This window comes from Hyla sarda, chromosome 3 (genome assembly GCF_029499605.1).
Source record: "Hyla sarda isolate aHylSar1 chromosome 3, aHylSar1.hap1, whole genome shotgun sequence".
NCBI lineage: Eukaryota > Metazoa > Chordata > Amphibia > Anura > Hylidae > Hyla > Hyla sarda.
This window is the reverse complement of record NC_079191.1, coordinates 14,031,388-14,056,457: the sequence shown is the minus strand read 5'-3', so window position 1 is coordinate 14,056,457 and position 25,070 is coordinate 14,031,388. Positions and strand designations below refer to the sequence as shown.

The 25,070-nt window shown below is 44.4% G+C and overlaps 1 protein-coding gene across 3 annotated transcripts in view; it reads left to right on the top strand.

Moving 5' to 3' along the window:
* The window catches only part of EFR3B (EFR3 homolog B), a 235,255-nt gene that overhangs the window by 155,966 nt on the left and 54,219 nt on the right, over positions 1-25,070 (top strand). For 2 of the 3 annotated variants that reach the window (XM_056563781.1, XM_056563782.1), the window contains exons 4-9: positions 5,057-5,207; positions 8,009-8,130; positions 12,412-12,561; positions 18,136-18,288; positions 23,005-23,139; positions 24,079-24,157. In XM_056563781.1, coding sequence (XP_056419756.1) covers positions 5,057-5,207; positions 8,009-8,130; positions 12,412-12,561; positions 18,136-18,288; positions 23,005-23,139; positions 24,079-24,157 — 790 coding nt within the window. The remainder of the gene's footprint in view (positions 1-5,056; positions 5,208-8,008; positions 8,131-12,411; positions 12,562-18,135; positions 18,289-23,004; positions 23,140-24,078; positions 24,158-25,070) is intronic. The other variant, XM_056563783.1, reaches the window with a different exon arrangement.

Here is a 25,070-nt window from a genome sequence, read left to right as displayed (position 1 = left end):
ATTTAGGGGATAGATAAGGTCCGGTGATCCTGCAGAGTGCGTGGGGATTGATACACTCAGAATTTAGAAGTTATCGGCCGTCGCCGCAAGGTTCAGGCCTAGACTCACATATCTCAGCAGCGCAGATGCTTCATGCTTGCTTGAACAGGAACAAGAGAGCGAGAAGATGGCCGCCGCTCCCTTATATGGGCAGGGGGCGGGGCTAATCTGATTGGTCCGAACATCCTGATTGATCATTCACTGTTACAATGAGTGATGGGATTGACTACGTCACAAGGACCTCCAAAGGTCCTAAAGCAGAAATACCATAGAGTTCACTTAACCACGTGACCCGCAGGTCCTGCTACGCTACAGACAGGTAATTAACTATTTATAGGGCATTTATATAATATTTACATGCTTCCCAAGTAAGCTATGGGAGCAATAACTATCTGGATAAGAGGTGACTAGGGGTGAACTAGACAATGGGGACCCCGACGTCCTAAGGACTCTGGCTAAGGGGACCCACACATGCAGGTACCGGATAGGATACGGTACCGGGACACCACACATTTTTCCTATAATTTTGGTGAGGTGCTATTTCTTCATTATCTGGGTAGATTATCAGGTACATCTCTTTAGGCTGTGTTCACATGGTGGGATTTTTTTCCCCCTGCGTTTTCAATTTTTTTCTTGTCATTTTGAAAAGATTGCAGCAAAAATGTTGCTATTTTACAGCGATTTTCACAATTGCAGTGAAATACCACTATTTTGCACCAATTTTCCCCAAAATCGCAGGGAAAGGGAATAAAATGAGGAAAAACTTGAAGTTGAAGCTCCAGGAAGTTAAAGGGGTATTCCAGGAAAAAACTTTTTTTTATATATCAACTGGCTCCAGAAAGTTAAACAGATTTGTAAATGACTTCTATTAAAAAATCTTAATCCTTTCAGTACTTATGAGCTTCTGAAGTTAAGGTTATTCTTTCCTGTCTAAGTGCTCTCTGATGACACGTGTCTCGGGAACCGCAAATCCCCATAGAGAACCTATTCTAAACTGGGCGGTTCCCGAGACATGTGTCATCAGAGAGCACTTAGACAGAAAAGAACAACCTTAACTTCAGAAGCTCATAAGTACTGAAAGGATTAAGATTTTTTAATAGAAGTCATTTACATATCTGTTCAACTTTCTGGAGCCAGTTGATATATAAAAAAATGTTTTTTTTTCCTGGATAACCCCTTTAAACTGGTTTGTAAATTACTTCTATAAAAAAAAATCTCAATCCTTCCAGTAGTTATCAGCTGCTGAAGTTGAGTTGTTCTTTTCTGTCTGACCACAGCGCTCTCTGCTGACACCTCTGTCTGTCTCACGAACTGTCCAGAGCAGAAAGGGTTTTCTATGGGGATTTGCTTCTACTCTGGACAGTTCCCGAGACAAGCAGAGGTGTCAGCAGAGAGCACTGTGGTCAGACAGAAAAGAACAACTCAATTTCAGCAGCTGATAAGTACCGGAAGGATTAAGATTTTATAATAGAAGTAATTTACAAATCTGTTTAACTTTCTGAAGCCAGTTGATTATAAAAAATAGTTTTTTTCCTGGAATACCCCTTTAACTTTAGTTAACCATTAATGTCCCCAATGGGGCCTTGTCCAGGTTCTTCTGTGGCATGGCACCTTATAGGCCATAATTAGAGATGAGCGAACTTACAGTAAATTCGATTCGTCACGAACTTCTCAGCTCGGCGGTTGCTGACTTTTCCTGCATAAATTAGTTCAGCTTTCCGGTGCCCCGATGGGCTGGAAAAGGTGGATACAGTCTTAGGAGACTCTTTCCTAGGACTGTATCCACCTTTTCCAGCCCACCGGAGCATCGGAAAGCTGAACTAATTTATGCAGGAAAAGTCATCAACTGCCGAGCCGAGAAGTTCGTGACGAATCGAATTTACTGTAAGTTCGCTCATCTCTAGCCATAATCCTATTTTATCATCTTTGTTCCTTCATGTCCTTCTGTGGCGTGTACCCTGGAGGCCATAATATTCCGTATTATCAGTGTAGGCGACATGTATGTTCCTTCCTTGTTCCTCCAGGTTCTTCTATAACAGTGGTCTCCAACCTGCGGACCTCCAGATGTTGCAAAACTACAACTCCCAGCATGCCCGGACAGCCGACGGCTGTCCGGGCATGCTGGGAGTTGTAGTTTTGCAACATCTGGAGGTCCGCAGGTTGGAGACCACTGTTCTATACCATGTACCCTGGAGGCCATGAACTCCTGTATTATCAGCGTAAACTATGGCCCAGATTTATCAAAAAATGTCTATTTTCCCACATTTACTGTATTTGGGTGGTGGGTTTGACTAGCGTGCATCATATTTAGGCTGCGTTCACACATCCGTCTAGACCCGTTCCGTTCTTCTCCCGTCAAAATAAAAAACGGACTTAAAGGGGTATTCCAGGAAAAAACTTTTTTTTTTTTTTATATATATCAACTGGTTCCAGAAAGTTAAACAGATTTGTAAATTACTTCTATTAAAAAATCTTAATCCTTTCAGTACTTATGAGCTTCTGAAGTTAAGGTTGTTCTTTTCTGTCTAAGTCCTCTCTGATGACACGTGTCTCGGGAAACGCCCAGTTTAGAAGCAAATTCCCATAGCAAACCTCTTCTAAACTGGGCGGTTCCCGAGACAGGTGTCATCAGAGAGGATTTAGACAGAAAAGAACAACCTTAACTTCAGAAGGTCATAAGTACTGAAAGGATTAAGATTTTTTAAATAGAAGTAATTTACAAATCTGTTTAACTTTCTGGAGCCAGTTGATATATATAAAAAAAGTTTTTTCCTGGAATACCCCTTTAACGTCTCGTTTTTGCAATACGGTTGCCGTATTCGGTTTCATTGAAAAAAAAAAAACTTATCGAGCCGTATTGCAAACCGTATATAGAGACATTTCATCGTAAACCGTATGCGAACCGTAGCATCAGGTTGTGTACGTTTTGCAACATTTACAGGTTTATACGGTTTTTAACGGTACATCAAACCGTAGTCTACTACGGTTTTATGTCCCGGTCAAAAACTGTATCCAACCTGTATACGGTTATTTTAAAATGGAGTTCTATGGTAACCGTATTGAACCGTATGTGAGTACGGTTACATCCGGTTTGCACAATACTGTTTTAAATGTGTTTTTTTTTTTTTTTGGAAATTCAATAAAAAAATAACTTTATTTAAAATGTTGACAAACATAAAACCATATAAGATTTTTTTTTTCAAGAAAAACGTATTAAAACGTATGCAAACGGACGTCCGTTTTCAAACCGTATACGGTTTAAAAACGTGAGGAGGCATATACGGTTGCATACGTTTCGGTCCGGTTTGGAGACATATGTTTTTTTGTACAGAAACGGGATACGGGACCCGTATTGCAAAAACGAGATGTGAATGCAGCCTTATCTGTTTGTATCCGTTTTTGTTCAGTTAATAAAGCAAAAAAAAATTATTTTTTTTGTTCTGAGCATGCCCAAAAGTAAAAATGGATCAAAAAACGGACTTCAATGTTAAATTTACTGTAACCGTTTTTTTTTCTTCCGTTTTTGGCCGGAAGAAAAAATACTGCATGTGCCGTTTTTTCTGCCGTCAAAAAAAAACGGAATTGAGCGCAGTCAGGTGCAAACGGATTGTAAAAAAATCCCATTGACATGAATGAGATTTTTTTTAAACGGTTTTGAATCCGTTTACAGCCTGCCAGAACAGAAACCGAAACGGGGTTAAAGGGAAAAAACTTTTTTATATATATCAACTGGCTCCAGAAAGTTAAACAGATTTGTAAATTAATTCTATTAAAAAATCTTAATCCTTTCAGTACTTATGAGCTTCTGAAGTTAAGGTTGTTCTTTTGTGTCTGTGTTCTCTGATGACACGTGTCTCGGGAACCGCCCAGTTTAGAAGTAAATCCCCATAGCAAACCTCTTCTAAACTGGGCGGTTCCCAAGACACGTGTCATCAGTGATTACTTAGACAGAAAAGAACAACCTAAACTTCAGAAGCTCATAAGTACTGAAAGGATTAAGATTTTTTAATAGAAGTAATTTGCAAATCTGTTTAACTTTCTGGCCCCAGTTGATTAAAAAAAAAATAAAAAAAGTTTTCCACCGGAGTACCCCTTTTAGGCTAGGTTCACACTACGGAATTTCTGCCTGCAATTCCGGCTTTGAAATTGCAGGCAAAAATTCCGCTCACTAAAATGTATGGTGTAGTTTCCATTCACAAATTCACACTTCGGAATTTTTGAAGCGGAATTTGTGAACGGAAAATCCGTTTGGAAATTTCCACCTGAAGAATGGCGTTGCTCATTCTTCAGGCGGAAATACTCGTGGAACACATTGCAGTCTCTTGGAGACTGCAGTGTCCGCGCGGTCCTGATTCAGTCGGCGCTCTCCGCACTCGGAATCTCCGGGGCGGAAACTTTCTGCCCGGAGATTCCGCAGTGTAAAACCTAGCCTAAGGGTACATTCACACGGGCGGATTTTTTTTTGCGGGTTTCTCCTCTGCGTATTTGAAAGTGGGCGGGCTCTTCTCGCCTGTCCGCAGCAGATTTTCAGCAGTGGAATTTACGCTGCGGAAAATCCGCCGCAGTCCCTACTGACTTCAATGGGGCTTGCGGCGGATTTTCCGCAGATTAAATTCCGCCGCGGAAAATCTGCTGCAAGAGCCCGCCCACTTTCAAATATGCAGTAAAAAAAAAAAAAAAACACAAAAAAATCCGTACCCTAAAGGTTGAATTATGAAAGGTAGAAGTGATTCTCACGCCTACTGGTATGGGGTGTAGCTTTGCGCCTAAAAAAAAAAAAAAAGTACCTTTGCGCACAAAATAGCGACTTTTGACCAGAGTCGCAAATGATAAATACGTGACCACTGTGCGGTCAAAGAGAAAAAGTTCTACGGGTAGACGAAAAGAGTGAAACTGTCTATATCAAAAAAACGCATAAAAGTCGCTAAATAGGCCTCTTGCGCCGGAACCGCGCCAAAACATAGACAAAATAAAATGCTCTAAAAGCAATGATAAATCTCCTCTTCCTCTCTCCTAGTTACGTCTGCATCGCCATGGAGGCTCTGGACCAGCTCCTCATGGCCTGTCATTGCCAAAGTATTAACCTATTCGTGGAGAGTTTTCTGAAGATGGTGGCCAAACTCCTGGAATCTGAGAAACCGAACCTCCAGATCCTGGGGACCAATTCTGTGAGTATACGGCCGCGCAATTTGTGAATACGAGCAGGCGGTACATGGCTACAATGTCACATTGTGGGGGGAAGGTCTCTCCATACACCATAGACCAGTGTTTCCCAACCAGGGTGCCTCCAGCTGTTGCAAAGCTACAACTCCCAGCATGTCCGGACAGCCGTTGGCTGTCCGGACATGCTGGGAGTTGTAGTTTTGCAACAGCTGGAGGCACCCTAGTTGGGAAACATAGTCATAGACATCAGAATGTTGTTTGGCAGAAATTGATGGAAGCTACTTAACTTAACTTTTTTTTTTTTTTTTTTTAAATCAACTGGTGCCAGAAAGTTAAACAGATTTGTAAATGACTTCTATTAAAAAATCTTAATCCTTCCAGTACTTATTAGCTGCTGAATACTACAGAGGAAATTATTTTCTTTTTGGAACACAGAGCTTTCTGCTGACATCACGAGCACAGTGCTCTCTGCTGACATCTCTGTCCATTTTAAGAACTGTCCAAAGTCAGAGAAAATCCCCATAGAAAACAAATGCTGCTCTGGACAGTAACTAAAATGAACAGAGATGTCAGCAGAGAGCACTGTGCTTGCGATGTCAGCAGAGGGCACTGTGCTTGTGATGTCAGCAGAGAGCACTGTGCTTGTGATGTCAGCAGAGAGCAGTGTGTTCAAAAAAAGAAAATAATTTCCTCTGTAGTATTCAGCAGCTAATAAGTACTGGAAGGATTAAGATTTTTTTTAATAGAAGTCATTTACAAATCTGTTTAACTTTCTGGCGCCAGTTGATTTGAAAAAATAAATAAAAAAAAAATAAAAAAAGTTTTCCACCGGAGTACCCCTTTAAATTAAAGGGGTACTCCGGTGGAAAACATTTTTTTTTTTATCAACTGTTGCCAGAAAGTTTACCAGATTTGTAAATGACTTCTATTAAAAAAAATCTTTACCCTTCCAGTACTTTTTAGCAGCTGTATGCTACAGAGGAAATTCTTTTCTTTTTATAATTTCTTTTTTTTTTTTTGTCTTGTCCACAGTGCTCTCTGTTGCCACCTGATGCCCGTATCAGGAACTGTCCAGAGCAGGAGAAAATCCCCATAGCAAACCTATGCTCCTCTGGACAGTTCCTGACATGGACCGAGGTGTCAGCAGAGAGCACTGTGGACAAGACCAAAAAGAAATTCAAAAAGAATAGACTTTCCTCTGTAGCATACAGCTGCTAAAAAGTACTGAAAGTAGTTTACAAATCTGTTTGACTTTCTGGCACCAGTTGATTTAAAAAATAAAAATAAAAAATAATAATAATTCCCCCGGAATACCCTTTTAAAGTCTATTGGAGGGATTAAAACAATAAAAAAAAAAAAAAAAATATATATATATATATATATATATATAAAATGTATAAATAATATATTATATATATATATATATATATATATATATATATATATATATATATATATATATACATACATGTCTATTGGAGGGAAATTTATCAATGCTTGACACCAGAAAACCGGCACAAAAAAGGCACATTGGGCTGATTCTTCTCCAAAGGCTGTTAAGTCTTTCAAGTTCGCATGTGCTGCTACTAATTTTGAAGCTGCATTCAACAGCAACTACAAGTCCCAGCAAGGCGACAGGCTCCCTGGGTTCCATCCCTCTGCACAAGAGGCTGTATTGTTTGAGATCTGCTACCTCCAGCAAAGTAAAGAGACAGTTATCCATAACCTGGCATCGGTGTATTTATTATCCCGCACCTGGCCCACGAGAAGCTGTCGTATCCTCGGACCGTGTAGGTTAACTGTGCCCTGGCGTCACAAAGTGATTCATTTTACCACCCAGAGTCACGCACAAGATCTATACACCCTGCACCCCAGTCAGTAGCACTGGTGCCACAACAGCATCATACAGGCTACATTTAGGTAGGCTGGACACATTATAGGCTTAGATACACTGCACAGTATCCTCCTCCGCTCTCTTTATTTCTAGGACTCGTGGTTTTGCATCCTCTCGCTGATCACCGTCACCACCATCGGATCATGCTCATTGCCGGGAGGGAACACATTGACACTTGCCGTGTTGTGTTCCTCCAGATGGGATGTGAAAGTCTCTCAGATATTTCAGCTGTAATAATATAAGTCACTCAGATCCCTCAGATGGTTTATAGTATATAGTAATATAATATATATAGAGACCGATATGAGGGAGGATCAATGGGCCCCTCATAGGACATCACAAATGTGTGGCCCCAAGGTCTCTGTACATTGCCTTGTAAGATGGAGATTGTGTGTCGGTCAGCGGAAGCTACATGTTCTGTCTCCCACAATGTGACATTATATGACGGAACATGTCAGGAGCCTCATTGTGTAGTGACAGATCCATCAAAGACACAACGGTATAAGGCATGGACCACTGACATGTATTGTTCTATGAGGAAATGTCATCTGAGTGGGGTCTATCTATTTATCTATCTCATATCTATCTCATATCTATCTATCTATCTCATATCTATCTATTTATCTATCTCATATCTATCTCATATCTATCTATCTCATATCTATCTCATATCTATCTATCTCATATCTATCTATCTATCTATCTCATATCTATCTATCTCATATCTATCTATCTCATATCTATCTATCTATCTCATATCTATCTATCTATCTCATATCTATCTATCTATCTCATATCTATCTATCTCATATCTATCTATCTATCTATCTCATATCTATCTATCTATCTATCTATCTATCTTATATCTATCTATCTCATATCTATCTATCATGTTACTGATTTGTCTTTTAGTTTGTCAAGTTTGCCAACATTGAGGAGGATACGCCGTCCTACCACCGCAGCTACGATTTCTTTGTTTCCCGCTTCAGTGAGATGTGTCACTCCAGCTATGAGGATATGGACATAAGGACAAAGTAAGAACCCAGATGAGCCACGTCTTGTAACAGCTTCCTGCTTGTGCCCCTGGTGTGTCTGCCTGTCGGTGCCTCAGTCCCAGTGGTTTGGTGGCTCAGTCCCAGTGGTTTGGTGCCTCAGTCCCAGTGGTTTGGTGGCTCAGTCCCAGTGGTTTGGTGGCTCAGTCCCAATGGTTTGCTGGCACAGTCCCAGTGGTTTGGTGCCTCAGTCCCAGTGGTTTGGTGCCTCAGTCCCAGTGGTTTGGTGGCTCAGTCCCAGTGGTTTTGTGGCTCAGTCCCAGTGGTTTGGTGGCTCAGTCCCAGTGGTTTGGTGCCTCAGTCCCATTGGTTTGCTGGCACAGTCCCAGTGGTTTGGTGGCTCAGTCCCAGTGGTTTGCTCGCACAGTCCCAGTGGTTTGGTGCCTCAGTCCCAGTGGTTTGGTGGCACAGTCCCAGTGGTTTGGTGCCTCAGTCCCAGTGGTTTGGTGGCTCAGTCCCAGTGGTTTGGTGGCTCAGTCCCAGTGGTTTGGTGGCTCAGTCCCAGTGGTTTGGTGGCTCAGTCCCAGTGGTTTGGTGCCTCAGTCCCAGTGGTTTGGTGGCACAGTCCCAGTGGTTTGGTGGCTCAGTCCCAGTGGTTTGCTCGCACAGTGCCAGTGGTTTGGTGCCTCAGTCCCAGTGGTTTGGTGGCACAGTCCCAGTGGTTTGGTGCCTCAGTCCCAGTGGTTTGGTGGCTCAGTCCCAGTGGTTTGGTGGCTCAGTCCCAGTGGTTTGGTGGCTCGGTCCCAGTGGTTTGGTGGCTCAGTCCCAGTGGTTTGGTGCCTCAGTCCCAGTGGTTTGGTGGCACAGCCCCAGTGGTTTGGTGGCTAAGTCCCAGTGGTTTGGTGGCTCAGTCCCAGTGGTTTGGTGGCTCAGTCCCAGTGGTTTGGTGCCTCAGTCCCAGTGGTTTGCTGGCACAGTCCCAGTGGTTTGGTGGCTCAGTCCCAGTGGTTTGCTCGCACAGTCCCAGTGGTTTGGTGCCTCAGTCCCAGTGGTTTGGTGGCACAGTCCCAGTGGTTTGGTGCCTCAGTCCCAGTGGTTTGGTGCCTCAGTCCCAGTGGTTTGGTGGCTCAGTCCCAGTGGTTTGGTGGCTCAGTCCCAGTGGTTTGGTGCCTCAGTCCCAGTGGTTTGGTGGCTCAGTCCCAGTGGTTTGGTGGCTCAGTCCCAGTGGTTTGGTGGCTCAGTCCCAGTGGTTTGGTGGCTCAGTCCCAGTGGTTTGGTGCCTCAGTCCCAGTGGTTTGGTGGCACAGTCCCAGTGGTTTGGTGGCTCAGTCCCAGTGGTTTGGTGCCTCAGTCCCAGTGGTTTGGTGCCTCAGTCCCAGGGGTTTGGCGCCTCAGTCCCAGTGGTTTGCTGGCACAGTCCCAGAGTCATGGATGTCCCACATTTTGTGTCCTTTGGTTTGTTGTTAATATTTCATACAAACTGAACAGTCCTATGACTACAAGCACCATCCCGTCCCCATTGTCTACCCGCACCCCACCGAAGTATTTGTAGTGCTGTACCCACTGAGCTTGAGAATGGGGAGTTCCCCAAAATGTTCCAGACGTGTTCAGATGTTTCCACCAAGATCACAGCACAAGTTTTGGTCTTTTGTAACGAAGTGAAATACTCTGCACCTTATAGTGTATTCTACATGGTGGTTGTACACAAGGAATTATATAAGGATTGGAATAGCATCGTATCCCATGGATCCATCATTGCGGAGCATTTGGTTTGATGCCCCAGACTGTGGTGTCCAGTGTGGTGTCCAGTGGTTTATTGGTGTGGATGTAAAGGCAACCAGAAACTTTACGTGGCTGGCAGCTGCCCATTGGTTTGATGGCCAGTTTATGGCCTCGACCTTAAAGGGGTACTCCACCCCTAGACATCTTATCCCCTATCCTAAGGGATGTCGTGATATCACTGTCATGCCCCTCGTGACGTCACACCACGCCCCCTCAATGCAAGTCTATGGGAGGGGGCGTGGCGGCTGCCACGCCCCCTCCCATAGACTTGCATTGAGGGGGTGTGGCGTGACGTCACGAGGGGCATGACATCACGACCCCCGTCACCCGCTCCAAGCGTTCTTTAATATCCATTGATTTAGATTCTCAGGTTTGTGCCCATTGGTTTGATTCCCCTTGTGGTCTGTGTCCCCGGTGTCCACGGACATTTTTCTTTGTCTACAGGTTTTGTGTCTTGTTTCCTGGTGTGCAGTGGTTTTATGTCCCAGTCCCCATTCCATTCCCATACTGGTGATTTGGAGCGGTTTCTATTCACTGTTCTTGTTGTCTTCTGATTTTGAGTTTTGGATCCTAAGGTCCAGAAATCAGGTCTCCCAATCCTAAAAGTTGAGCACTTTGGTGGCCATGGGCCTGATGTTTAGTGAATTTGTTCCTCAGTTTCTAATGTGGATTGATTTTATTTTTACAGTCCCTGGTGTCTGGTGGTTTTGATCCCTGGTCCTTGGTGCCTGGTGGTTTTGTGCCCTGGTCCTTGGTGTCTGGTGGTTTTGTGTCCTGGTCCTTGGTGTCTAGTGGTTTTGTGCCTTAGTCTTTAGTATTTGGAGGCTTTGTGCTCAGTTCCTGTTGTCTGGTGATTTTGTGCCCCAGTCCCTGATGCCCTGTGGTTTTGAGTCCCTGTTGTCCGGTGGTTTTGTGTCTCATTCCCTGGTGCCTGCTGGTTTTGTGCCCCAGTCCCTGGTGTCTGGTAGTCTTGTGCCCCAATACCTGATATCTGGTGGCCTTTTGCCCAAGTCCCTGGTGTTTTCGTGCCCTGGTTCCTGGTGTCTGGTGGTTTTGTGTCCCGGTGTCTGGTGGTGGTTTTGTTCCACTGTTCCTGGTGGTTTTGGGCCCCAGTCCCTGGTGGTTTTCTGCCCCGGTCCCTGGTGTCTGGTGGTTTTGTGTCCCGGTCCCTGGTGGTTGTTTTGTTCCACTGTTCCTGGTGGTTTTGGGCCCCAGTCCCTGGTGGTTTTCTGCCCCAGTCCCTGGTGTCTGGTGGTTTTATGTCCCAGTCCTTTATGTCCAGTTGTTTTGTGCCCCAGTGTCTGATGGTTTTGTGCCCAGGTGTCCACTGGTTTTGTGCCCCAGTCCCTGGTGTCCACTAGTTATGTGCTCCAGTCCCTGGTGGTTTTGTACCCTGATGTCTAGTGGTTTTGTGCCCCCATCCATGTTGGTTTTATGTCCTAGCCCTTGGTGTCTGGTGGTTTTGTTCCCCAGTTCCTGGTGGTTTTGTGCCCCAGTCCCTGGTGGTTTTCTGCCCTGGTGTCTATTGTGTTTCTGTCCCAGTCCCTGGTGTCTGGTGGTTTTGTGTCCCGGTCCTTTTTGTCCAGTTTTTTGTGCCCCTGTCCCTGGTGTCCACTAGTTTTGTGCCCCAGTTCCTGGTGTTTTTTTGCCCTGATGTCTAGTGGTTTTGTGCCCCAGTCCCTGTTGGTTTTATGTCCTAGCCCTTGGTGTCTGGTGGTTTTCTGCCCCAGTCCCTGGTGTTTTTTTTTGTCTCAGTCCCTGGTTGTTTTGTGTCCCTGTCCTTTATGTCCAATTTTTTTATGCCCCAGTGTCTGGTGGTTTTGTGCCCCAGTCCCTGGTGTCCACTAGTTTTGTGCCCCAATTCCTGGTGGTTTTGTGCCCTGATGTCCAGTTGTTTTGTGCCCCAGTCCCTGTTGGTTTTTATGTCCTAGCCCTTGGTGTCTGGTGGTTTTGTTTCCCAGTTCCTGGTATTTTTTTGCCCCAGTCCCTGGTGGTTTTCTGCCCCGATCCCTGGTGTCTGGTGTTTTTTTGTCCTAGTCTCTGGTGTCTGGTGGTTTTGTGTCCCGGTCCTTTATGTCCAGTTGTTTTGTGCCCCAGTCCCTGGTGGTTTTGTGCCCTGATGTCCAGTTGTTTTGTGCCCCAGTCCCTGTTGGTTTTTATGTCCTAGCCCTTGGTGTCTGGTGGTTTTGTTCCCCAGTTCCTGGTATTTTTTTGCCCCAGTCCCTGGTGGTTTTCTGCCCCGCTCCCTGGTGTCTGGTGTTTTTTTGTCCCAGTCTCTGGTGTCTGGTGGTTTTGTGTCCCGGTCCTTTATGTCCAGTTGTTTTGTGCCCCAGTCCTTGGTGGTTTTGTGCTCTGATGTCCAGTGGTTTTGGGCCCCATTCCCTGTTGGTTTTATGTCCTAGTCCCTGGTGTCTGTTTTTTATTTTATTTATTTTTTATTGTTATTTGTTTATTTCTTTTATTCTTTTTAATCCATTTGCCCGGTCTCTCCTCAGTCTTAGTTGTGGGTATTAATATCCGCGTCGTTCTTATTTCTTCAAGGATCCGGATGGCAGGAATAAAAGGTCTTCAGGGAGTCGTCAGGAAGACGGTGAACGATGAACTTCAGGCCAATATCTGGGACCCTCAGCACATGGATAAGATTGTTCCGTCTTTACTCTATAACCTCCAGCAGGTGGAAGAAACAGAAAGGTGACGTATTACACCCGCTGGGGGAAGCAGATTAGCTGCCATATATCTGCCTGACCTCAAAGGGATTATCCAGGATTAGAAAAAACAGCGCCACTCTTATTCTCAGGTTGTGTGTGGTATTGCAGCTCCGTTCCATTGAATTAAATGGAGCCAAGTTGCATTACCACACACAACCTGGTACAGGGGTGGCGCTGTTTTTGGAAACGACTACCTCTGTTTTTTCTATTCCTGGAAAATTCCTTTAAGACTTTGGGGATACAGCGGAGTGTGCAAGGTTACAAGCCAAGGACCTCTACCTTAAACTGCCTTCTTCTTATAGCTTATACTGTAGATGTCTCTTGATGGCTTTATGGAGCTCCTTCCTGGCATTGACCTGTAGGCTGAATCAGATCGCGTTGTCTTTTATATTGTTGCTGTACATATCTTGTGATTATTATGGGTTACATGGTGTCTTTTCGCCATTTAAATCGACTTATGTGTTCAGAAGTCTGACTAATACAGTGTTTCCCAACCAGGGTGCCTCCAGCTGGGGCAAAACTAAAACTCCCAGCATGCCCGGACAGCCAACGGCTGTCCGGGCATGCTGGAAGTTGTAGTTTTGCAACAGGTGGAGGCATCCTGTTTGGGAGACACTAGTCTCATGTATTGCATTAAAGGGGTACTCCGGTGGAAAACAATTATTATTTTTTTTAAATCAACTGGTGCCAGAAAGTTATACAGATTTGTGAATTACTTCTATATAAAAATCTTAACCCTTCCAGTACTTATCAGCTGCTGTATGCTCCAGAGGAAGTTGAGTTGTTCTTTTTCAGTCTGACCACAGTGCTCTCTGCTGACACCTCTGTCCATGTCAGGAGCAAATCCCCATAGCAAACCTATCCTACTCTGGACAGTCCCTGACACGGACAGAGGTGTCAGCAGAGAGCACTGTGGTCAGACAGAAAAGAAATTCAAAAATAAAAGAACTTCCTGTGGAGCATACAGCAGCTGATAAGTACTGGAAGGATTAAGATTTTTTTTCTATAGAAGTAATTTACAAAACTGTATAACTTTCTGGCACCAGTTGGTTTAAAAAAAAATTGTTTTCCACCGGAGTACCCCTTTAAGGAAGATGTCATCACAATTCTGTACATTGCAGACACTGAAGCAGCAGGCAGCTGTAGATACTGTGAAATTCTGCAGTCCCTTTAGAGAAATGTATTACAGTATGCTTTGTGCAGACATTGCACCAGCAGGGGACTAATTAAAGATGAACATTTTCTTTTGTGAGCCTTAAGCAGAAGCTGAACAAGCAGGAAGCTGTAGTATAGCATGTGATATCCTGTAGTCTCCACAGTGAATTACATTACAGTATTTTTGTGCAGATTCTGGACCAACAGGAGGCTAAAGAGAGGAGTAAAATCCTGGATTTCCTTTGGTGAGCCTTAAGCAGAAGCTGAACAAGCAGATAACTTTAGTATAGTATGTGATATCCTGTAGTCTTTGCGGTGAATTACATTACTGTATTTTTGGAGCAGACCCTGAACCAGCAGGAGGATAAAGAGAGGAGTAAAATCCTACATTTCCTTTGGTGAGCGCTAGGCAGAAGCTGAACAAGCAAGAGGCTGTAGTATAGCATGTGATATCATATAGTCTCTGCACTTACATTACAGTATGTTTTGAGCAGACACTGAGCTAGCAGGAGGCTAAAGAAAGGAGTAAAATCCCACATTTCCTTTGGTGAGCTTTAAGCAGAAGCATATATATATATATATATATATATATATATATATATATATAAATATATATATATAAATAAATATATAATTACATTACAGTATGTTATGAGCAGACACTGAACCAGCAGGAGGATAAAGAGAGGAGCAAAATCCTGCATTTCCTTTTATGAGGCTTAAGCAGAAGCTGAAAAAGCAGGAGGCTGTAGTATAGCATGTGAAGTCCTTTAGTCTCCACAGTGAATTACATTATGGTATGTTATAAGCAGACCCTGAACCAGCAGAAGGGTAAACATAGCAGTGAAATCCTTACTTTCATTTGGTGAGCCTTAGGCAGAAGCTGAACAAGCAGGAAGCTGTAGTAAAGCATGTGATATCCTGTAGTCTCCACAGTGAATTACATTACAGTATTTTTGTCAGACCCTGAACCAGCAGGAGGCTAAAAAGATGAGTAAAATCCTGGATTTCCTTTGGTGAGCCTTAAGCAGAAGCTGAACAAGCAGGAAACTTTAGTATAGTATGTGATATCCTGTAGTCTTTGCGATAAATTAAATTTCTGTATGTTTTGAGCAGACACTGAACCAGCAGGAGGATAAAGAGAGGAGTAAAATCCTACATTTCCTTTGGTGAGGCTTAAGCAGAAACTCAACAAGTAGGAGGCTATAGTATAGCATGTGAAATATATATATGTAATTACATTACTGTATGTTATGAGCAGACACTGAACCAGCAGGAGGCTAAAGAGAGGAACACAATCCTGCATTTCCTTTTATGAGGCTTAAGCAGAAGCTGAAAAAGCAGGAGGCTGTAGTATAGCATGTGAAGTCCTTTAGTCTCCGCAGTGAATTACATTATGGTATGTTATAAGCAGACCCTGAACCAGCAGGAGGGTAAACATAGAAGTGAAATCCTTACTTTCATTTGGTGAGCCTTAGGCAGAAGCTGAACAAGCAGGAAGCTGTAGTAAAGCATGTGATATCCTGTAGTCTCCATAGTGAATTACATTACAGTATTTTTGCCAGACCCTGAACCAGCAGGAGGCTAAAAAGATGAGTAAAATCCTGGATTTCCTTTGGTGAGCCTTAAGCAGAAGCTGAACAAGCAGGAAACTTTAGTATAGTATGTGATATCCTGTAGTCTTTGCGGTAAATTACATTTCTGTATGTTTTGAGCAGACACTGAACCAGCAGGAAGCTAAAGAGAGGAGTAAAATCCTACATTTCCTTTGGTGAGGCTTAAGCAGAAACTCAACAAGTAGGAGGCTGTAGTATAGCATGTGAAATATATATATATAATTACATTACTGTATGTTATGAGCAGACACTGAACCAGCAGGAGGCTAAAGAGAGAAACAAAATCCTGCATTTCCTTTTGTGAGGCTTAAGCAGAAGCTGTAGTCTCTGTAGTCTCCGCAGTGAATTACATTATGGTATGTTATAAGCGGACACTGAACCAGCAGGAGGCTGTAGTATAGCATGTGAAGTCCTGTATTCTCCGCAGTGAATTACATTATGGCATGTTATAAGCGGACACTGAACCAGCAGGAGGGTAAACAGAGAAGTGAAATCCTTACTTTCATTTGGTGAGCCTTAGGTAGAAGCTGAACAAGCAGGAACCTGTAGTATAGCATGTGATATCCTGTAGTCTCCACAGTGAATTACATTACAGTATTTTTGCCAGACCCTGAACCAGCAGGAGGCTTAAAAGAGGAATAAATTCCTGGATTCCCTTTGGTGAGCCTTATAGGGGTATTCCTGTAAAAAACTTTTTTTTTTTTCATATAAACTGGCTCCAGAAAGGTAAACAGATTTTTTAATCATTTCTATAAAAATATCTTAAACCTTCCAGTATTTATCAGCTACTGAAGTTGAGTTTTTTTTCTGTCTGACCACAGTGCTCTCTGCTGACACCTCTGTCTGTCTCAGGAACTGTCCAGAGTAGGAGCAAACCTATCCTGCTCTGGACAGTTCCTGACATGGACAGAGGTGTCAGCAGAGAGCACTGTGGTCAGACAGAAAAGAAAAACTCAACTTCAGCAGCTGATAAGTACTGGAAGGATTAAGATTTTTTAATAGAAGTAGTTTACAAATCTTTTTAACTTTCTGGAGCCAGTTGATATGAAAAAATAGTTTTACACTGGAGTACACCTTTAAGCAGAAGCTGAACAAGCAGGAAGCTGTGGTATAGCATGTGATATCCTGTAGACCTTTCGGTGAAACATATTACAGTATGTTTTGAGCAGACACTGAACCAGCAGGAGGCTAAAGAAAGATGTGGAACCTGTAGGCACTCCATATTCTGCCATATGGTCCCTCTACAATGCTGCATCCTCTAGAGGTGATACCTGTGTAATACTGCATGGGATGGAGCGTCCCATTAAAAGATTCCACATGCAAGGGCCCAAGCCGGCTACTGGCACTATATTACAGTTATATAGCACAAGGGATCTTTGTTGGAGGCAGGTTTCGGGAATCCCTGGCGTGGGTTATCCCAATATTCGGACTTGTGGGATTGGCGCTTCACCGGATGTAGAAGTTGTTTTTGCAAGCAATTTACTGTGAAAAATGTTTTTTATTCACCAGAGTATAAGATATACAGAGGCAAATTTGTTTACACAGATAGCTGAGTTTGCAGGACATCGCATTTCGAGAGGGGATTTACGAAGAGAGGAATCCCTTCTCGAAACGCATCAGGGACCTGACGAAGAGATAAATCCCCTAGGGACCTGACGAAGAGAGGAATCCCCTCTCGAAACACGTCAGGGACCTGATGAAGAGAGAAATCCCTTAGGGACCTGACGAAGAGAGGAATCCCCTCTCAAAACACGTCGAGGACCTGTCGAAGAGAGGAATCCCCTCTCGAAACACGTCTGCCACCTGACGAGGAGAGGAATCCCCTCTCGAAACGTGTCAGGGACCTGATGAAGAGAGGAATCCCCTAGGGACCTGACGAAGAGGAATCCCCTCTTGAAACGCATCAGGGACCTGACAAAGAGAGGAATCTCATCTCAAAATGCGTCGGACCTGACGAAGAGAGGAATCTTCTCTTGAAATGTGTCAGGGACCTGACGAAGAGAGAAATCCCCTCTCGAAACGCGTTGTCTTGCAAATTCAGCTATCTGTGTAAACTAATTTGCCTCTGTATAACTTATACTCTGGTGAATAAAAAAAAGTTTTTCACAGTAATCTCCCTGCGAAAACTTCTTCTACATCCCAGTGAAGCGCCGATCTCGCAAGTCGGAATATCGGGATAACCCCCGCCAGGGATTCCCGAAACCTTCCTCCAGCTACGTTCCTGACCGCTGCCAGTGGTACCGACGATCGGCGGCTCCCGGACCGTGCCGCAACCTACACTAAGCGCTACTCAGAGTTGTGCCTGCCTTCTAGCACAACGAGATAAGGTGAGCTTTGTCATCAGGAGGCCGTTTCTCTGTCTCATTTTTCACCCCCCTGTTCCGCAAGGGATCTTTGTGCAGACACTGAACCAGCAGGGCTCTATAGAGAGATAATCATTGGTCACACCATTACTTACCAAAGAAAATCACCATAACTGTGTTTGCAGTTTTGGATGTGACTTGCGTATAAGACATGATGTAACCCCATATGAGCCCAAGATAAGTATCTGCAGAGTATGATGTCATAGCGACACAGGGACGTGGACCTACACCGTGAGACCGTCAGTCACAAATAATCTCTGCCGTTTTGTATAGACCTGACCTCAGTCTCGGCTGCTCAGGTACTAACCTGTCCTTCTGTTCTGCCTTCAGCTTTTTCTTTGCACTCTCCTCTTCTCTTGTACTTCTTGTCTTCTTGCTCGTGCTCATCGGGCCTCTGTATTTGTCTTTTTCTTCCATCCGTAGCCATGTCGATTCTCCTGTGTATATGAACCTGTGTGCCTTACCCGTCTCATCCTTCACCATTGTCCTGGGTGAACCTAAGACCTGGCAGCCACAGAGTACTGGAGGGATTGTCCTAAAGGGAAAAGCGGCTGCCGTAGGTGGAAGAACCTTGAGGTACGTCCTCAGGTCCTCAGGACGGTCTTGTGTTTGTCTTCATCATTGCTTGTATTTTCTAATAGTCCATTGGCTTTCGATTCAGATGTGGACCCTTCCTCGGTCTTGGGACTCTTAAGCTGCCCGTACCCTTGAGAATGAAGTCAGCCATGATGGCCGATCTGACCTTTTTGGCCAACGGTTTGGAGGAGCCCCTATTCATATCATGAACGTTCTCTTCTGTGCACCTCAATGGTGGTGAACCTACATAAGGCTGCATTCACACCACGTTTTTGCAATACAGTTCCCGTTTCAGGTTTTTGATGAAAAAAACGGATTCCTCAAAACCGGACTAAATTGTATCAAAACGTGTGTACAAATTTTATTTGAAAAATCATGTCCGGTTGAGTCTGTTTTTTAAGAAAAAAAAAGTATACGTTTTTAACTATTCACTTCATTATGAATAAAGTTTCACTTGTTTGATTGAAATTCCAAGAAAAAAACTTTCGGCGTGCACTGCACATGTGCAAAGTCAAAAACCGTATGGTGCAAACTGGATGGAACCATACGCACATACGGTTTTCTACGGTTCCCATTGACTCCCATTTTAAAATAAAGACGTATACGGTTTCAATACGTTTTTTCATCTGGACCAAAAAACGTGGTAGGCTACGGTTTTGGGCACAGCAAAAAAAATTGACAAAACCGTACAAGACGAAAAACGGACACAACCGGATGCATCGTTTGGCATACGGTTTTTCAATGGAGAGTCAATGCATACGGTTTTTCAATACGGTTCCGTACGGTTTTTTAATACAGCTCGGACAAAAAGGTAATCTGACCGATTGTCCATAGGATGTCTGCCTTCCAGCTATGGGTATGGCCAGCTTACGATTGTCCAACTTCTATTCTGGATGAATGTTTGGTGTCCCTCTTGTCCCTCTTCTTTACTTAACCTCCTTCCGCTTATTACTGAGGTATTTTTTGCAAATGATACCAAAAAAGTTGCCATTCCCATGATGCATTCAACTCTCTTTTGCATTTGTAGATCCTTTCCACCTTAAAGGGGCATTTCGACTTTATACATCTTATCCCCAATCCAAAGCATAAGATGTATGATCGCAGGGGTCCCGCCGCTTTGGACCACCCGTGATCTCAGTGCAGCCCTCCGCATTCTGTGCCGGGCGCTGCCTCCGAGACATGGAACGTGAAGTCATGGCTATGCGCCAGTGATGTCACGCCCCTCCATTCATGTCTATGGGAGGGGGCGTGAAGGTCTTCACGCCCCCTCCCATAGACATGAAGGGAGGCGGTGTGGCCGTGACGTCAAATCCCCGTCTCAGAGTGATATCATGCCATGCCCCCTCCATTCATGTCTATGGGAGGGGGCGTGACAGGCGTCACGCCCCCTCCCATGGACATGAATGGAGGGGGCATGGCTTGACAACACTAGGGGACGTGGCTGTGATGTCACGTCCCCGTCTCAGAGTTACATCATGCCACGCCCCCTCCATTCATGTCTATCGGAGGGGGCGTGAAGGACTTCACGCCCCCTCCCATAGACATGAAGGGAGGGGGTGTGGTTGTGACGTCATGTCCCCGTCTCAGAGTGAAATCACGCCACACCCCTCCATTCATGTCTATGGGAGGGGCGTGACGGCCGTCACGCCCCCTCCCATAGACATGAAGGGAGGGTGTGTGGCCGTGACAACACTGGGGGGCGTGGCCGTGATGTCACGTCCCTGTCTCAGAGGGACATCACGTCACGCCCCCTCCATTCATGTCTATGGGAGGGGGCGTGACAGCCGTCATGCCCCCTTTCATAGACATGAATGGAGGGGGGCGTGGCGTGACAACACTAGGTGGCGTGGCCGTGACGTCCCTGTCTCGGAGTGATGTCACACCACGCCCCTCCATTCATGTCTGTTGGAGGGGGCTTAACAGCCATCACGCCCCCTCCCATAGACATGAAGGGAAGGGGTGTGGCCGTGAGGGTGTGTGGCCGTGACGTCATGTCCCCGTCTCGGAGTGACGTCACGCCACGCCCCCTACATTCATGTCCGTGGGAGGGTGCTTTACAGCCATCACGCCCCCTCCTATAGACATGAATAGAGGGAGCGTGGCGTGACGTCACTAGGGGCATGGCACAGAATGCCGGGGGCTGCACTGAGATTGCAGGTGGTCCCCAGCGGCGGGACCCCTGCGATCATACATCCTATCCTTTGAATAGGGGATAAGATGTATAAAGCCGAAATACCCCTTTAACTTTTGTAGAAGTCGTTCTCATCAGTCAAGTTCTGAAAAATTCTAGGCAGCCCCACAGGGGAAAGTTGGGTGACGGTGGGGGGGGGGGGGGGGGCATATTGATCATCAGCTCAGAATTCTAATCAACTTGACAGAAGAGAACCAGGACATTGGAGGTCTTACACACAACTGAATGTTCAACCTTAGATAGAATTTGCTTGTGAACCCCAAGAGTTGGGTACCCCGCTGCGGTTCTCCTGACAGCTTTCCTCCTTTCCTGCATCAATAGCATGAGAACCAGGTTGTTGACCATCATTTTGCTCCTGAGCATTATTACCGACTCTGTGGGTCACAGCAACGTCCCCTGAAAACCCTGCAGGGCCGGTAATTGGCTGCATGAAAAACTAAAGAGCAATTCTACCTTCAATGCAAAGTGCATGATCGGCACCACAAGATGGAGGGGGTTACAGATAAGATCAGAGTGAAGACCCCTTAAATAATTGTCAGATAGAGGCTTCAATGAAAGGAAGTTGTTGACCACTGGGAAAGTAGTGACCCCCCCCCCAAATAAAAAAAAGAGTTAGAATTGATTTAGTCTCCTAGCGTGAGGGTTATGTGTTTTGGGTGGCCCCATTTTTTAAAGGGGTACTCCACTGGAAAACATTTTCTTTGATATGAACTGGTGCCAGAAATTTAAACAGATTTGTAAATTACTTCTATTAAAAAATCTTAATCCTTCCAGTACTTAGCTGCTGTATGCTCCACAGGAAGTTCTTTTCTTTTTGAATTTCCTTTCAGTCTGAACACAGAGCTCTCTGCTGACACCTCTGTCCATATTAGGAACTGTCCAGAGCAGGATAGGTTTGCTATGGGGGATTTGCTCCTACTCTGGACAGTTCCTAAAATGAACAGAGGTGTCAGCAGAGAGCATTGTGGTCAGGCAGAAAGGAAATTTTAAGGGAATGTGTCATCAGTATCACCTGCACTAACCTGTCATACAGGCTTGTAATGCGGGTGATACTGATCAAAATGATACTTACAATGTCCTGAATGGCCCAGCCGTTGCGCCATTATTGCTGTTTTCCTTTTTATGTAAATGAAGTCCTTGGGGCATGGGCGGAGCTAGGACCGGAGCTACGGGCACCCCATGTGATCTTCTGCCGGGCATCAATATGCAAGGCCTCCTTCCCTGCTCTCGCGGCAGGTTTTCGCTACGGCGCATGCGCCGCTCCCAGAGTACACCCGGAAGCGGCGTCCGTTTCGGCATGAAAACTGAAACTGAAGCCGCCTCCGTGTGTATTCTGGTAGTGGCGCAATGCCCGGTGCCGCGAAAGCAGGGAGGGAGGCCGTGCATATTGATGAGCAGCTGCCAGGCAGAACATCACATGGGGTGCCCATAGCTCTGGTCCTAGCTCCGCCCATGCCCCAAAGACCTAATTTACATAAAAAGAAAAACATCGATAATGGCGCAACGGCCGGGCCATTCAGGACATTGTAAGTATCATTTTGATCAGTATCACCCACATTACAAGCCTGTATGACAGGTTAGTGCAACTGATACTGATGACACATTTCCTTTAAAAAGAAAAGAACTTCCTGTGGAACATACAGCAGCTGACAAGTACTGGAAGGGTCAAGATTTTTAAATAGAAGTAATTTACAAATCTGTTTCACTTTCTGGCACGAGTTAATTTAAAGAAAATGTTTTCCAGTGGAGTACCCCTTTAATGGACAAACCCTTACTTGTTAGAAATCGGTCCAATAACGATGAGTTAATCCAGGTGCTGAAACCCCTAGCGATCGTCTGTAATCTGTGGATCAACAGTAAGTGTGCAGCACCCCCACAGGAGAAATGAGGTACTACACAAAGCCCATTCAAATCAATGGGTTGTCTGTGTAATGCAAGACTAGGGAGGTCCTCCAGAGAGAGAGAGAGAGAGAGAGAGAGAGAGAGAGAGACACTCTTTATAACAACCGATCCCTGTGGTCTAGAGATAAGGATCCTGTACCGGGGACCCCACTCTATTGACTCAGAATAGGGTATACAAAAGTGGGACAACCCCTTTATGACTATGGATGTGATTGTGGAGGGTCCCACTAAAACTACCCAGACCCCCTCCCCCTACTGCCAGCTGCTTTCAGTGGGGGTATACTGATCCATATGGGGCTTATAAAGTGTTACTCTTCTGGGTCAGAGAAGGAAAGGGGTGAGGGGGGGGGGGGTCCCAGTTTAGGGAAGAACTGGGAGAGAAGGGATGTTCAAGGAAGATGGTCCCAGACAAAGCCACAAACACAGACCCCTCCCTTATGCTGCAGTCATGCATTGGTGGAATTGCCCTTTAAGTCCATTTGTGCGTTTACGCCAACATACTGCATTGTGCCAACCATCTAAAATAAAAATACATAAAAAAAAAAAACTATGCCTGATTACTGTTACGTTTACAGCGACACCTGGTGATCATGATGTTTTTTTTATTTTTTACGGATTTTCAGTCGGTCGCCATCGCCATTACAAAATGCAGATAAAGAAAAGGACATCCCGGCAGAACTGGCCGAGCGCTGCCTGAGGGAGCTGCTGGGGAGGGCAGCCTACGGGAACATCAAGAACGCCATTAAACCTGTCCTTATGTAAGTACGCCGCCATAAGGTAACACACCCTGGGGCAACTTTTCCAGCCCATGTGACCAAATTCCCACATATATGGACAGATCTTTAAAGGGGTACTCCCCTGGAAAATATATCTTTTTTTTTTTATCAACTGGTTCCAGAAAGTTAAACAGATTACTTCTATTTGAAAATCTTAATCCTTCCAGTGCTTATCAGCTGCTGTATGCTCCACAGGAAGTTCTTTTCTTTTTGAATTTCCTTTCTGTCTGACAACAGTGCTCTCTGATGACGCCTCCGTCCGTGTCAGGAACTGTCCAGAGCAGGAGAGGTTTGCTATGGGGATTTGCTCCTACTCGGAACAGTTCCTGACATGGACAGAGGTGTCAGCAGAGAGCACTGTGGTCAGACAGAAAGGAAATTTTAAAAGAAAAGAACTTCCTCTGGAGCATACAGCAGCTGATAAGTACTGGAAGGATTAACATGTTTTATTAGAGATAATTTACAAATCTGTTTAACTTTCTGGCACCAGTTGATTTAAAAAAAAAAAAAAAAAGTTTTCCAGTAGAGTACCCCTTTTAATAAGGGACGTGGCTATACTGTGTCATTTCCATGTCCCCATACGTAGCCGGTGATCGCACTGATTATTTGGCGCACAGACGTCCTTTCAGTCGCAATAACTTTCTTAGATGTTGCACAAAATAGTTATAATGACATCATAACACAGAGTTTCCCAGCCAGAGTGCCTCCAGCTGTTGCAAAACTACAACTCCCAGCATGCCCGGACAGCCTTCGGCTGTCCGGGCATGCTTGGAGTTGTAGTTTTGCAACAGCTGGAGGCACCCTGGTTGGGAAACACTGTCATAACATATTGATGACATCAGAACACATACATATATAAAAGCCCCTCCTCCCCCTTTGTATCGCCTGTCAGATTTAACCTGTTAATTTAATTTCTTTTAGGCACCTTGATAACCATTCCCTATGGGAGCCCAAGGTCTTCGCCATACGCTGTTTTAAGATCATCATGTATTCAATACAGGTGAGAACTGAGCACGTGCGAGGAAAGGATTACATGTAGTTAATAATTTTATAATTTTAAAGGAGTTTTCTAGCTTTGTATTCATTGTAAAAAGGGGAAAAACTTCACAACTACTATAAAGTCCAAAAAGAGGAAAAAAGTGGCACCAAAGAACAATCTCCCTTAGTAACAAAAAATCCTAAGGCAGTTCATACAGGGCTTATCCAGGAGACTCGAAGCACTGCACTACCTGGGAGTGCGGGTGTAGTTTCAAATGTCCATTAATAAGTGTCGGAGAGAGAAGAGTATAAAGACCGCACTCACCCACTGTAATAGCTTGGGAATCGTAGATTTATTCAGAACATCGAATACAGTTCCATATGGGGGAGGACGTGGAGGGGAAAAGAAGCCAAACGGCTTTATACTCTTCTCTCTCCGACACTTATATAACTACTATAATACTGCTCCTCTATACAAGAATATAACTACTATAATACTGCTCCTCTATACAAGAATATAACTACTATAATACTGCTCCTATATACAAGAATATAACTACTATAATACTGCCTCCTATATACAAGAATATAACTACTATAATACTGCCTCCTATATACAAGAATATAACTACTATAATACTGCTCCTATATACAAGAATATAACTACTATAATACTGCTCCTATATACAAGAATATAACTACTATAATACTGCTCCTATATACAAGAATATAACTACTATAATACTGCCCCCTATGTACAAGAATATAACTACTATAATACTGCTCCTATATACAAGAATATAACTACTATAATACTGCCTCCTATATACAAGAATATAACTACTATAATACTGCTCCCATATACAAGAATATAACTACTATAATACTGCTCCTATATACAAGAATATAACTACTATAATACTGCTCCTATATAC